Genomic DNA, 15,542 nt, shown 5'->3' with positions numbered 1-15,542 from the left:
CAAAAAGTCACTATCATATTTAAATCACATCATCTTATTTAAGTCGTATCACCTCTCTAACACATCACTTCAAACCCAACCCAAACCCAACACATATTTCATAAAAAATCAAAACATACACTTATTTAGTTTTCCCAAACTTAGCCTTAGTCTTCCCAACTAGGCCTAAGTTTATGGGAACGTCATTGTTGCCCAAATTTACGGTGCTTTATAAAAAGAAGACATCAATGAACTATTCATCTCATAGATGTATGGACATCATTTTACCAAATTATAAATAAATTATACTGACCTCCCCTTAGATTTTTGAAACAAAATACAAATCTTATAATTTTAACATAATTACATTGAACTCACTTTAGCAAGGCAAAAGAAGATAAGAACTAATGTAGATGGTAAAAAGACATAACAAAAAAAAGAAGAGAGTAAAATATACATTTAAATATAAAAAATATAACGATATCATTTTTTAATTCATATGACTAATAAATTACTCATGAAAAAAGAATTAAATGTTATGTGAATTATAACATTGAAAACCCAATATAATTATATCAATCTTGTGTGGCTTATTATATTTTTTTTTTTAAATCTGCAATTTATCCTAAAAATATTTAAATTCTTCTGTCAATCAGTCAAGATATCTCACCCCGTTCAGAGTGGACATGAATCACAATGAACAGGGAAGAAAATAGTCCGAGAGATTCACAGTCCAAGAACCCAAATCCGATAGATTCTAATCCCTCCTTATTTAGTCCGTCCAATCAAACACACCCTTAATCCCTACTAATCCCTAGACACAAAGTCAACTTAAAATTTCGAAAGATATAAATTAACTAGTAAGGCCAAGTTTGGCATGATTAAAAAAAAGACAAAAAGTCAAAAAGTCAATATCTTATTTAAGTCACATCATCTTACATCACCTCTCTAACACATCACTTCAAACCCAACCCAAACCCAACCCATACTTCATAAAAAATCAAAAAATACACTTATTTAGGCCAAGTTTGGCAACTCTTAAAAAATCCAAAAGGTCAAAAAGTCACTATCATATTTAAATCACATCATCTTATTTAAGTCGCATCACCTCTCTAACACATCACTTCAAACCCAACCCAAACACAACCCATATTTCATAAAAAGTCAAAAAATACACTTATTTAGTTTTCTCAAACTTGACCTTAGTCTTCCCAACTAGGCCTAAGTTTATGGGAACGGCATTGTTGCCCAAATTTATGGTGCTTTATAAAAAGAAGACATCAATGAACTATTCATCTCATATATGTATGGACATCATTTTACCAAATTATAAATAAATTATACTGACCTCCCCTTAGATTTTTTAAACAAAATACAAATCTTATAATTTTAACATAATTACATTGAACTCACTTTAGCAAGGCAAAAGAAGATAAGAACTAATGTAGATGGTAAAAAGACATAACAAAAAAAAGAAGAGAGTAAAATATACATTTAAATATAAAAAATATAACGATATCATTTTTTAATTCATATGACTAATAAATTACTCATAAAAAAAGAATTAAATGTTATGTGAATTATAACATTGAAAACCCAATATAATTATATCAAACTTGTGTGGCGTATTATATATTTTTTTTTAAATCTGCAATTTATCCTAAAAATATTTAAATTCTTCTGTCAATCAGTCAAGATATCTCACCCCGTTCAGAGTGGACATGAATCACAATGAACAGGGAAGAAAATGGTGCATCTATGTTGCAAAAATAAATAAATAAATAAAGGCCAAGAAAATCAAGAAAATGTAATGTGCAAACTTAATTTTCTTTAATTTGGCAGGTTCCTTGAAATGATAATCGCCACGACTCTTTCCAAACAAATCACGGTAATTACAACTTTTCATGGTAATACTCTTGCAAAACTGCATCAGTTTTGAAGGAGAAAAGGATATGAAAACCATATCACAATGGCAGAAAAAAATCTGGCAGCCAACAAACTGATCACGACTCTCCATCATTTCGCTTAGACACTATCAGAAGTGAAATACCTTGTCATGATTTCCCAAATTGATGAGTTTAGAGCTTACTACTTACAATGCCTAGCCGTTCGTGCCTTCATAGAACCGTGGCAGAGAAAAAGGTCCTTTTTCCAACCGCCTTCAAGTTGGTTACTTGCCACCCCTTACCCTCCTCATACCGTTCAACCTGTAATATAAAAAATAAATAAAAATAACAGCTGATTAGATTTGCACACCTACATACCAAGGTAAATGATGGAAAATAAATAAACAAGTTACCGTATTCACGATGTCTTCCTCTGTTTTCACCCCTCCAAAAATATATATAGATTCCTTACAAACAGCAGCAGCAGAATATCCCCTGGATTGGCTTATTGGCTCCCCAACCATCCATGAGCCAAGACGAGGATCAAATATTTCCATGCTTGAAACCATTTTATTTCCATCATGACCACCAATAACATATCTGCAAAAGTTATTAACCATCATATATACATTCATGCATTAACCTTGGACGCAATTTATGGAATATATTTATATATGCTCCCAAGTTTTGTTTTTACACGTAATTTGATAGCTCATATTGTTTTTGTTGATTTGATTGAAAATATATGAAGTTACAATGTATCGAGTAAGTTAATTTTAATAGATAGTGCATAACTAAAAATCTGCAATAATTAAGAACATTAATGATGAATTGTTAAATGACCCCGCCAAATGAATTTCCTGGCTATGCTACTGTGTATTGCTGCCAGGTGCACAATAGAACACCCACAAAAATGGAAATGAAAATCTCTAGTCGTTGGATTGTAGTGGTGGTAATGACCACGCTTTCCGACATGCAAAGATACCCACAAATTATCTAAAAAATAAGTGAGTAAATTATGCAAATAGTCCCTGTAGTTTACACAATGTGTCAATTTGGTTCATATTGTTTAATTTGCTCGATTTTGCCCTTTTAATTTAACAAATTGTGTCATATTAGTCCAATAAATAAAGGCCGTTAAGTTTGGTAGACGAAAATTCAAATGTTGTGTCAATTTGGTCCCTATTTTAATTTACTCGATTTTAACAAAGACCAAATTGACACATCGTTTGAACACATGACAACTTTCCATCCACCAAACCTAACAGCCATTATTTATGGGACCAATATGACACAATTCGTTAAATTAAGGGGCAAAATCGAGCAAATTAAAACAATATAGACTAAATTGACATATCGTATAAACTATAAGGACCATTTGCATAATTTATCCAAAATAAGTAATAAAACCCTAGAATCTGACAGAAAGTATTGAATAGTGGGTTCAATTTCAAAAATTCTTTGACACTCGGAATAATTATATATAGCTGAATTTTTTTTTCCCCCCCAAGTTTCAATGATGTCAAATGACACCATTGAGTTACACTTGGCTCCACCGTTGAGAACAGAAAATTGTTAGAGAATGTAACAATGAACAAACAGCAAATTTTCTGGACAAAACATCCGCAAGATGTGAATTAGTAATCAGTTTACCTTAACCAAAGTTAAACACACAGTTAGAACTTTATATCTAATTTAGTGCAGAGTCCCACAATCCCTAGGAGCCCATATGCAAGGTCATATATATCAAATGTAAATAAATGGCTGAGTGAAACAATTGATAAAATAAAGAAATGAACTTACAACTTTTCATTCAGAACAGCCATTGCATGACAACCCCTTGGTGTACTCATACCCTCAATTTTGGTCCAGGAATGTTCTCTTGGGTCAAACCTTTCAGCAGATCTGAAACAGTATAAATTTTCAGTGTTGATTTTTAGTGATTCACTTTTGAGTATTGATTTTCAGTACAAAATTTTCAATATGTGATCAAAAACGACATATTTTTAATGATTCACTTTTGATCTTTCTCTATAGATCAGAGGCTACCTATCAGGTCTCTGCAGATGAAAAAAGGCAAACCGGTATTGATTTTATCACTATGAAAGCACTAGCCGGTCTTAATTTAATCACTAAAGAGTCTGGATTCTAAATTTCAACACAAATATATTTCCTTCTCTTTCCAAAGCAGGAGGGCTTACAGGGATCACAAAAAACTTCCACCTATCCGAACATATATTTAATAAATGAGGTAGATGAAACCATAAGCAAGAAAAGCTCTTGCCACTTCACCAAGGGGAAATTGTAACAGTTCATGACTTTCATCTAAAAGCCAGGCACAATGGATCCAAGTCTGTGATAGAGTGGCAAGATATTAAAAATTAGATTACAAGCAAGGCGCAATGCATGGTTATTAACAACAAGAATTTTGTAACAAGTGACAGGTGCACATACCCATATTTTCAAGCCCTCTAAAAATAATAATGCATGGACATGTTTTTAATTGCATTCATAAGTGAGCCACAGTTCACATATAGTTTAACATGAAGTAAAAATAAAGGGGATTTGATATCTTACTTTAAATATTCCTTTCCATTGTATCCACCAACGGCATAGATTGCACCATTAAGCTCTGCTGCAGCAAGAGCAAATCTCTAAAAAAGCAAAAAACAAAAACAAAATAAGCATATCCGCAGCCTAAATGTTAAATTACCATTCCAAGCTGTTAGAATTTACCATCACCTACCACCAATTTACCATCACCTACCACCACCTACTCCTCACCTACTCCTCACCTACTACACTCACCCTCTCCTATATAATGAGCCACTCACCATTTGTAATAGATATCTGTACAACAATCAATCAATACAATCAATCAATAATACATATATTTTTACATGGTATCAGAGCCAAGCTAAGACTCTAATAATTTCGCTTCACCGGCGGGCGGCAACCTCGTCTTAGGCCGCCCGCCGGACCTCTACACATACCCATCTCAGTCTCATCAGTGGAAGAATTCATCAAGCGCTACTACTACCTCACAAGTTCCGTCTTCTCCGGGCCTCACTGGATCCACCAGATCTCGTCCTCCATCTTTTGTCTGTGCCACCTCTCCATGGAAGGATTCGAATTTGATGCACCACCGCCTCTGCGCCATCATCGGCACAATGTCTCAGGAGCTCAAAGACCAACCGCTCCCTCTCACTCCCGTTGCTTACTTCGGCGCCCCTTGCTCCTCCCTCGACCGCCTCTCTGCCGAGGCTGAGCCGCCCAGTCACGTCGTCACAGATCTCCTCCTGATCTTCAACACTCCACCTGCTACTGTTACTCCTTCACAGCCAATTAGCCCGGCCCGAACCAACTCATCGACTCCGGCCTCCAAAGTCCCGTTCCCGCTCGAGCACGCCTTTGGGGACTCCGACTTCTCCGCCGCCGGCATCTTCGCCGCCACCACCGTCATCTCCGCTGCTGATGGCATCTTTGCCGCAGGAGCCTCGCCGCTGCTGATGGCTTTGCTACCGTCGAAGACTCCAGTTCGTCCTTGTCTGTCGACAACTCGCTTGATGGAATCATCTCTCTTCTGAATCTGCAGTTGATGAGCGTGGAGATCTCATTTTCAAAACTACCGGCTTCTTGTGATTCAACCTTATTCAGATCTCAGGATGTCAATCCTTCTTTATCGAACACTGTGGGTGTACAATGTTGAACAGCATGACCAGAGGCCCGGATTAGTGGATTCTTTCTTGAACTTTTTGAGAGAGCGAATAGTGGGAATAAACAACAGCGTTGATAGTAGAGAGAGAGAGGACACACACTTCACACCTTTAAGCACACCCAGCTGTAGCACACTCTTTCACACTATTATAATATATTATCATACACCCAACACACCACTCACACATACACGGTTGAGAGAGAGAGAGAGCAACACTTTTTTATTTTACTACTTTCTTTATTTATTTATTTTTTTTTTTTTTTTAAGATAAAAAAAAAAATCATGTCTCCCACCAAAACAATTACTTTCCGACCCACCAACACACATGCTTTCCTCCTTAATATATTATTCTTATTATTATTATTATTATTATTATTATTATTATTATTATTATTATTACAAAAAATATATATATATATATATATATATATCTACCGAACACCATTGTCAATTTCAAATATATTATTTCTTTCTTTATTTTTCTTTCACATTATTTTTTTCAAATATCATTCATACCATATAACTTTGCACACCACACCATATTTTATTCATCTCAGGGATCAACCCCGATCACAATTTTACACAAAAAAAAAAAAAAAAAAAAAAAAAAAAAAAAAACCCACAAACACAACAACCACACCCACAGTGGGATTTTTCTTCCTTACTCTGCCGCCGGTCTCTTCTTCCTGCCTCCGTCCTGGACGGCCCTTGATGGTGCTGCCTCCGTGTTTCCCACTCCACTGGACACGATCACTACTCCCTGCTCCTCCACTGCAGCATATGGCGGCCCTCCAAATCGGAACATCACGGTGGCCTTCCGCTTCAGCTCTTTGTTTTCCGCTTTCAGCACGCTTATCTCTGCTCGCGCATCCTTATACATGCATTGGAGCAGAGCCAATTGGGCGTTTAAATGCTGCACCTCATTTGTCCTACTCTGCAGCCGGTTCGACAAGTTTGTGACCGCCGTCATGCTTTCCACACATGCCTTCAAAGTATACTGATTGGCCTCAATATCAGTTTACACCGCCATTTTTTGCTCCACCGACCGCATCGGAAAGTTCAACGGAGCAAACACAGAGGTGTTTGGTTGAGATTCACTGGCCACCGCACCAGTTATTTCTCTTGTGGACTCGTTCAGTTCTGGAAAGAGCGTAAGCAGACCACGGGAAGAGGAGGCCATGTTCTGGGTAGCTGGACGGGAAGAAGAGGCCATGATATGGTTGCTGAGTGTTTCAGAGATGGGTTGGTTACAGAGTGTTTACAGAGTGTTACCAGTGTATCTCTCTCAGCCCACGAAGAGTTCTTCAGAGGTTTCAGACTGGTTTGATTTCCACATGTTCTCTCAGCCTCCGCCTTCATTTATATAGCACATGACGAAGCGGCCGACACGCGCACTGTCGATCACGTGCATCGCCGCGTGTCTGGCGCGCCTTTTGATGGCACGTCTTTTTATGGATTGGGCACGCCTTTTGATGGCACGCCTTTTTATGGATTGGGCACGCCTTTTGATGGCACGCCTTTTGAAAGATTGGGCACACCTTTTGAGGGTGCGACTTTTTAAGGGTCCGACAAGACTCTGTAAACTGTCCCGACATTGATTCCGGTTAGCTCCTTTATGGGTCCGACAAGACTCTGTAAACTGTCCCGACATAGATTCCGGTTAGTTTCTACAAGGGTCCGACAAGACTCTATAAACTGTCCCGACATTGATTCCGGTTAGTTTCTACAAGGGTCCAGCAAGACTCCGTAAACTGTCACATAAACTGTCTTCTCCAACGGTCCGACATGACCCCATAAACTGTCTTCTCCAACGGTCCGACATGACCCCATAAACTGTCTTCTACACCGTTATGACACCACCATACAGTGTCCTCTACAACGTTATGACACCCCCATACAGTGTCCTCTACAACGTTATGACACCACCTTTCAGTGTCTTCACCAATGGTCTGACACGACCATACAGTGTCTCCTATCCTTTTTTATTTTTATGTATTTTCTTGTTTTGTTCCTCTCTTCAAACTCAAGTTGGTTAGTTTCTATCCTCCTTGAGTTTGCGGGGGGCTGTTAGAATTTACCATCACCTACCACCAATTTACCATCACCTACCACCACCTACTCCTCACCTACTCCTCACCTACTACACTCACCCTCTCCTATATAATGAGCCACTCACCATTTGTAATAGATATCTGTACAACAATCAATCAATACAATCAATCAATAATACATATATTTTTACACAAGCATTACACCTTAGTGCAAAACTGATGCATAGCTAAAATAATACAAGGTGCACACGCCTAAAAATAATTAATGCTCATAAGAGACCACAGTACAATCTGAAAAATTAGCATGAAGAAAGCCATATTGAAGGTTATATTCCTTAAATACCGTATTCTAATGTTTTGGTTCTTCTGCAAATAAATTCCATATGTTCCCTTACCATCAAATGTATCAATAACTACTATTATATTACCCGAATATATCATGAGCAACATAAAGACTACATAAAACATTGTATACCGCTGATTAATTTAGTTTAAAATATTACAAGCTCAAGCATGGATTTAACTTCAAGAAATGAGGCAAGCAAGAAGCCTTACAAGCAAATTCAGGTAACCTGGTATTATGCAGCCCAACATATTTTTAGGAGTTACCTTTTGTAGCATTGACCGTGAAGAAATCCAGCGACCAACATCTAAATCAAACATTTCAACATCTGCATAGCAATCTACCCCATTTGCACCACCCATTGCAAAAATTCTGTTATTTAGAGTAGCACCTGCTAAGCTTCCCTTTTCACCATTCAAAGAGGGTCGCAGATGCCAATGGTTATTGGCCGGATCATATGATTCAACTTCATGGAAATAAATTTCCAAAGTTAGTGACATAAATATTTAAGTGAATCAGAGAGAAAAAAGTGCAAGCTAATACCTGTGTCAACCCACAAATTACCGTTTCCACCACCAAATACGTAAAGCTCACCATTCAACCATGCAATAGAGACATAAGCACGGCCATGGTTCATTGGCTTTAGAGATTTTATCACATCCTTCGTAGGAGAGTAGGAATTCAATGCCGATAACCATGATACACCATTGTATCCTCCCACAAGATATATCAACTCATCAAGATCCAGTTCAGGATCATTAACTGACTCCATCGCCATTTCATCAATGCGTACTGCGGACGGATGTGATGTGCATTCCAACATCATACATCGCTGTTTTAGTTCTTGAATTTCTATTTCTGCCTCAACCTGAAATGCCAGTACAAAGGTAAGGTATATACATAAGCACATCCACTTTAGGAGAAGGGCAGAAGCAAAGCTTATTGTCCTTTAAAGAGGGAAAGCCAAAGTTGACACCTATGGCATTAGTGTCAGAATTTTGAGCTAATTTGAGATACAATGATGATAAATAAAAAAACAAGGAAGTTAAAGATGATGAGCAGTAATAAACTTACAAAATTAGGTCCAACAAACATCACTACATTAAGAACAGAGGATAAGGGTCACTTCTATTTTGGATCAGTGGATTTCTTTGTTATCAGAGTAAGCTACTTCAGTAACAATCCTATCAAATCTTATCCATCTGTTTTCGACTTTTATGTATCTTACTGGCCTAGTGCAGTTGTCCAATCATCGTTGTAATATTTTCTTACACCACTTATCTTGATTTCATTCCACATGTATGTGAAGGTTAAAATTGCTCTGATTCTAACACATCCTTTAAACTCTAGCTTTTGCCCTACTTGAATCTGAAATTTTCACCAACAATTCTTGTGCATTCGTTTTTGTGTTGCTAACTACTGAAAGAGGCCAGGGAGAAGGAAAAAACTGATCAGGTTTTTGGTGCAAGGTGCAATTGCTAATTTTAGTATGTGAAAAACATTTACTAGAGAGAATTGCAAACTTCAGAATCTATGAAATAAAAAGACATACCAGCTTCTGCTCCAGATAACCCATCTTATGAATTTGTTCTATTTTAAAAGCGTTTAACTCTTCCATACCTTGCATCAACTGCATGTGTACATAAAAATAATAGAACATTTGTAAATGAAACAAAATATAATAGAAATGCCCATGATGGAAAATTAAGGGATGGGTGGAGAATTGACATCACCAAGTACCTGCGATATGACAGAAGGATAATCAAATGAGTTAATGAGACTTTGTCCATTCCTTTCTTCTGAATTTGTTTGTGCCTCTGATAAACCTTTGTGCCTTGAGTGCACACCATTTACAGTAGCAATATCTTCAACATCCATTAAAGGTGGGTTTGACCGTTGCCGATTAAGAGCCAACTCTTTTAGTTTCATGTATATAAGGTCCTCCTCCTTTTCCACCACCTGCTTAACTAAACAATCTTCCAATGGATGGTTGTTTCGATCTAAATGCGTAGTAACATCTGAAGAACCCAACCCATTGCCATCATAGAAATAAGGAAAGTCAACCTCCAAGGCTGGTAGCATCAAACCTTCAATTTCCTCTTTTCTATCATGTGAGGGTGGAGCTTGGGATAAAGTTCTCCACTTTGTGGTATTCTGAGGAGAAAAAGTACTTGAGGCAACAGCTAGAGATGATAGTAAGGACATCAACTTGCTTGTTTGAGCATGGTCCAGCTCAAACCAGAAATGGTTCTGACTGTAGTAGTTGTCTATAATTACTGACTTAAATTGTTCTTCAGGAAGTGGAAGGCAATGCAACCGGACACGAACTTGAACCTTAGCATAAAAATAACCAATTTATAAGTAATAAACCTTTCTTTTATCATAATCCAGCATGTCTCAAACATAACCAGAAAACTCAATAAACAACTATACTATGGAAGAGAAAATCTCATATAAATACCTGAGCAGGATATAGTGTTCTCTCCGAGCCATCTGTGGTCCATGCATATGGATTAATATTCATTTGGCCTGAGCTAGCAGCCTCAAAGATGCCATGAAGTTTCCTGTCACTATAGTTGAATAGAAACAGTGGCAGACCTGGATCAACATTCTTTACGTATGAAAAGTGTTGAGCTGGCAAGCCTGTTAAATTTCCAAACATTTTCATCAATTTAAGGAGCCAAAAATAAAATGAAACAAAGGAGCAGTGATAGTCATATTACTGAGAGAAATACAAGTTCATCAAACATAGAATGATATTAATATACACATGTTACTGATGCACATCCTTGAACCAAACCATGAAGGCGAGCATGAAGAAAAATGGAAACACTTTTGTAGCATGAGCTATATGAGCAGAGGGCAAACGAAAAATATAATTTGCTATTGGAATGTAGATAACTGACCAAAAAGCTGTTTGAAAAGACATTCTTTTATTGTGCTCTTCTTGCAACCAAATATGACACCACCAAGGTGATTCTTCGACAAATTTCTATTGTTTACAGGGCCAGTAGCCTGATTTGGAATGGAAGGTGCACTTTCATTTGGTATGAAGATCTGTGTTCTCCTCCCTTCCCCCATCCTACAATCCGAAATGATGAAACTATTACAACCCTGCACTGAAATAAAGTGCTCTCGTGCTATTAGAGCTAAATATGTAAAACATTGTACAAGTTATATGCAAAGAATGAAAACACGAGGATCAAATAAGACACAAAAAAAATGTGGGGGGGGGGGGGGGGGGGGGGGGGGGGGTTTGATTAAAACAGATATCAACAAATTTTTAAAAGTTGCGCAATGCATAAGACTTAAGCCATAAGCATCAGTTCCTATATCACCAAATCTGCAATGAAAATAAATAAAAAATAAAGGGCTCAACAGAAATTTTATTTTCAAAGAAGGCTAGAAGATCAACGAAAGGTATGATGAGTAACGACTTACTGATTTCAAACAGCAGAATACATTAATGGGTGCAAGTGTGTACAAGTATCACCACTCAAATCCACCATATACCCAAATTCAATGTGAAGACTGGAAACATGGAGTTCGCAATGATAAATCATTCCACACCTATTCATATGATTACATCTTTACCATTACCATCAATCGCTTATTCTTCCTGCCTTTTCATCATTTACTAATGTAAGAAACATTTGCAGTGGCTACTCGTAAATATTATTTGTTCAAAAGAGGAAATAAAGATTTTCAACCAATACAACCTTGATGTTCATACCCCTTAGCAGAAGTCATAATGCGTTTGTCCCAAAGAAATAAATGAAAAATGAGTTTGAAACCCCTGTCATCATCCACAAAATGGTTTTGAACTTCCAATACATACCAACAAGCTCCAACAAACCAACTCCTCCGCCAAACTCATTATATTATGATTTTCATAGTTTCCAACCAAGGATTAGATTTTTCTGTACAACTTTCAGAATTTCAATCAATGGAGAAGTAAGAGGAAATTTTCATTAGTTTTTTCAAGTCCTGGATTTTCTCAAAGTATATATTCCTCCATTGGACTGCTATTACTAAGTAGTGCAGTGAAACCTTAAAGCCTAGAAGAATGTTTCCAAGGTTCTTTTATTCAATCTTTTGCAGCTCATTTAGGATAGCACAAGGGCATTAACAAAAGGTTCTTAAGTCAGACCCGTGATCCATTCAGCGCTTCATTCCCATAAACAAACTGATGAAACTTATTAACCTGTTGTGTTTCCATTCTTTTCTCCTCTTGATTTTGTTGTTCACTTTTTTGCAAGTAACGAACCAAATGGTGCATACACTTCATTTTCATGACAAATCCACTCCCAAAACAAGCACGTGTGTCCATATTTATGAATTTATTCATGTTTGTGGGAGTTAACAAACAGTAAATGAACTACTCTCAACTCTCAAGCATTGCCTCAACCACACAACCTACCCACATTCAAGCAAAAAAAAAATCAAAATGCAAACCCAATACAGAGGAGTAAACCAGACCAATTACTAGCACTCAATAACTTCACCCACATTAAAATAAACCCTTATGCTGTGTTTGGTTCATGGATTTGGGTAGAGATTTAGAAAGGCAAATGGAAAAGGGTGATGAAATGTAAATGAAATATAACTACATTGCACACACATTTACCTTTCCATTTCCAAATCTCTTCCCAAATTCATGAACCAAACACAGCCTATAAGAGTCCAAAAAATCACACAAAAGCATAATTCAATTGAAACCTCGCCAAAATCCCATCATACAACCTGGTGAATTGAGAATGGAAAAGATATTTATGTCCCAATCTAATTCCTGTACCCCAACAATAAATGCAAAAGAAAACTAAAACCCTATAAAAATTTAATACCTCAATCAACTAAAAGAGCAAGAACAAGTTGGTTGCCCTACGAAACAATCGGTCCATTCTAATACAAAACAAGTGCATTATATACATCTTTATGCATATAGATAGCGAGTTTTGAGAGAGAGAGAGAGAGAGAGAGATTGGGATTGTGAACCTGAAACTGAGAGGGAGGGAATGAAAGCAAAGCTTCGAGTAAAAGTGATGAACAAAGAGGCCGAAGCGCGAAATAAATGGGTTGGGTTTTACGAGGAGTGAGGGGGACGTGTTTGATGATAATGAAACAAAAGTGCTACTGGGCTATCTAATTTTTAAATAAATTTATTTTCCATTCATATGATTAATTTTTTAAATAATATCAAATTATTATAATTTCTTTCACTTTTTAAATCATAATCATAATTTTAACACATTAGTCCCTAACCACTCACCTTCGACACTCCTTTGTAAATCCATCCCCATAGCACCACCATTCTTCTATTTCTATCATCTCTTTTTTCACCCGTCTTCTTATTCCTAATTAATATTTTCAATGTTCATTCATTTTTATCTGACATAATCAAAAATAATAAAAAAAAATGTCAGAATTTACAAAGTTAGCGGTGGAGAGGTAGCGATAGAGGTTATTTATAATGTGGAAATCTTTAATTATTGCACTTAGTGATGGATGATATATTGAAATGGAAATGAAAGATTGAAGGAATGCAGCAGCGCTGAAATCGAATAAAGAATGGAGATGAGAGAAGAAGAGAGGAGTTCACCATAGTCGGGTTCTTTGCACTGAAAATGGTGGTTAGCGGTGTATGGAAGATGTGTAACGAAAATTTGCATTTTAGATTTTCTGTCTAAAAAGATAATTCATGTGGGACACCATTGTAATTGAAAAAAGTTCAAAAATGGTGTGGGGATTGTTTGGCATCATCTATCGTAGTACAAAAAGTCAAAAAATTACTTAGCCTGTGTTTGGGAAGGCAGTTTGAGGCTAAATTAACCACATACGGACAAAAGTAGCTAATTTAGCCACATGGAGACAAAAGCATGGCAGGAGCTTGGCAACAACCATTTCACACGTAAATTTACGAAACTACCCCCACATGAAAGAGGGGCTAATTTAGTCTCAGCGTCAGAAATATTCAAAGTAAAAAAAAAAACCTTTTCCCAAAAAACATCTTTTCCCAGAAAAAACAAAGAAAGTTGAAAAAAAAATTAAAAACATTTTTTTTGTTTTTTGTTAAAATATTTTATAAAACTAAATTCAAACTCTATTTTATAAAAATATTTTTAAAATATTTTAATTTTTTTGTTATGTATTTGGTTATGATTTGCGTGTACAGTTGTGAAAGTAGTATGGAGTTTTGAATTATGTGTTTGGTTATGAGTTTTAAAAATAATTTATTAATTAAGTTTTATTTTATGTGTTTGGTTACAATTTGAGTGTAGAGTTGTTTTTAAATTTAAAATATTAACATTTTAAATTATTTAAATTTTTTGAATATTTAAATTATTTACATTTTTTTGTTAAAATAATTTTTTGAATATTTAAATTATTTAAATTTTTACGATTTAAATTTTTTGAATATTTATTTTAAATTTTTGCTTATTAAATTATTTAGATTATTTACATAATTTAAAATTAAAATTAAATAAAAATAAAAATTAAATTATTTAAAATACACAAGACAATGAAATAAAACCTCACTTTTTATCATTTCACAGAAAATGAAAAAAAAATAAAAATAAAAAACACATGAAAAAACCATTTGCAAAAAAAAATAAATAAATAAAATACATAAATTATTTTAAAAAGTTATTGTATACCAATAAAAATAAAAAAAGATAAAAAAAAAAATACGCCAAATCCAAACCCAAAATAAAAAACATAAAAAATTTAAGTAAAATACGCGAAATTCAAACCCAAAATAAAAAAATAAATTAAGCAAAATACGCCAAATCCAAACCCAAAATAAAAATAAAAATAAAAATTTAAAGGAAAATACGCCAAATCCAAAAAAAAAAAAAATTCCAACAATTTCGGTCCTGTACATGGCGCTGACGTGGAGGACCATTTCAGTGTAAGTTGCCATGAGAATCATGTGTCAAGGGCAGTTTGGTAATTTACCATAAAGACACCTCACAAAAAAGTCAAAAAAGTCAAAAAGCCCTTTCCAAACCAGGTTTTTTAGCCCCAGGCTAAAATAGTCAAAAAAGTTAAAAAGCCAACCTACTTCCCAAACCGAGACTTTAATAAGTCAAAAGTACATACTATTTGGGATTTTGGGCGGGAAGTGTGTAGGGGAAGCCCTACACTACAAAAAGACAATTTTGCCCTTACTTTTGCCATCACATGCAATTGTCCTTCGAATTCAACATTGATCTGATAGATGACATCCATCTCCCTGGCTGCGCTCTATGGCACAATGTGAACCATGGAAGCATATGCGGAAATTTTTTTTAAAAAAAAAAATTTGAACTGCATAGTTTTTTCAACTACTATAGATAGGGGTGGGCGCGGGTCGATTGCGGCCACGAAACCTCCAATCCGCCATCCATCCGCCATATTGGCGGATTGGAGAAAATCAATCCGCATCCGTCCGCCAATCCGACGGATGTGGATTGAGCGGATTGGCGGTTTGGCGGATGGATGCGAATCGGATTGGCGGTTTAAAATTTTATAAATTTTCAACATAATTCAACTTGTGCACTTTCTCAAAAAAAAAAAAAGTATTA

At 35.9% G+C, this 15,542-nt stretch overlaps 1 protein-coding gene across 3 annotated transcripts; it reads right to left on the bottom strand.

Annotated features, from left to right (window-relative positions):
- Positions 1 to 1,776: 1,776 nt before the first annotated feature.
- LOC114288299 (uncharacterized) lies at positions 1,777 to 13,121 on the bottom strand. 3 transcript variants are annotated; one of them, XM_082891209.1, is made up of 11 exons: positions 12,973 to 13,121; positions 10,884 to 11,096; positions 10,439 to 10,620; positions 9,718 to 10,311; positions 9,530 to 9,607; positions 8,521 to 8,845; positions 8,244 to 8,443; positions 4,443 to 4,519; positions 3,669 to 3,770; positions 2,279 to 2,465; positions 1,777 to 2,186 (listed from the first exon to the last, which is right to left on the bottom strand). In XM_082891209.1, exons 2-11 carry the CDS (start codon positions 11,056 to 11,058, stop codon positions 2,097 to 2,099), a joined length of 2,010 nt encoding a protein of 669 aa, XP_082747335.1. In that variant the 5' UTR covers positions 11,059 to 11,096; positions 12,973 to 13,121; the 3' UTR covers positions 1,777 to 2,096. The 3 variants fall into 3 exon arrangements, with proteins under 3 accessions (XP_082747335.1, XP_082747334.1, XP_082747336.1); XM_082891208.1 differs by having other exon boundaries at positions 10,884 to 11,059; positions 12,973 to 13,115; XM_082891210.1 differs by having other exon boundaries at positions 10,884 to 11,059; positions 12,822 to 13,100.
- Positions 13,122 to 15,542: the final 2,421 nt, after the last annotated feature.

This window comes from Camellia sinensis, chromosome 10 (genome assembly GCF_055761805.1).
Source record: "Camellia sinensis isolate YWXY chromosome 10, ASM5576180v1, whole genome shotgun sequence".
Lineage (NCBI taxonomy): Eukaryota > Viridiplantae > Streptophyta > Magnoliopsida > Ericales > Theaceae > Camellia > Camellia sinensis.
The sequence above is the reverse complement of the archived record's forward strand: the minus strand, read 5'-3'. Positions and strand labels throughout refer to the sequence as shown.

Excerpts from the sequence above, each read along its gene's own strand:
- LOC114288299 (XM_082891209.1), bottom strand. The coding sequence starts at position 11,058 with ATGGGGGAAGGGAGGAGAACACAGATCTTCATACCAAATGAAAGTGCA. Across the intron at positions 10,312-10,438 it reads GAACACTATATCCTGCTCAG|GTTCAAGTTCGTGTCCGGTT; the intron begins GTATTTATATGA and ends TTTTATGCTAAG. Across the intron at positions 2,187-2,278 it reads AGGAAGACATCGTGAATACG|GTTGAACGGTATGAGGAGGG; the intron begins GTAACTTGTTTA and ends TTTATATTACAG.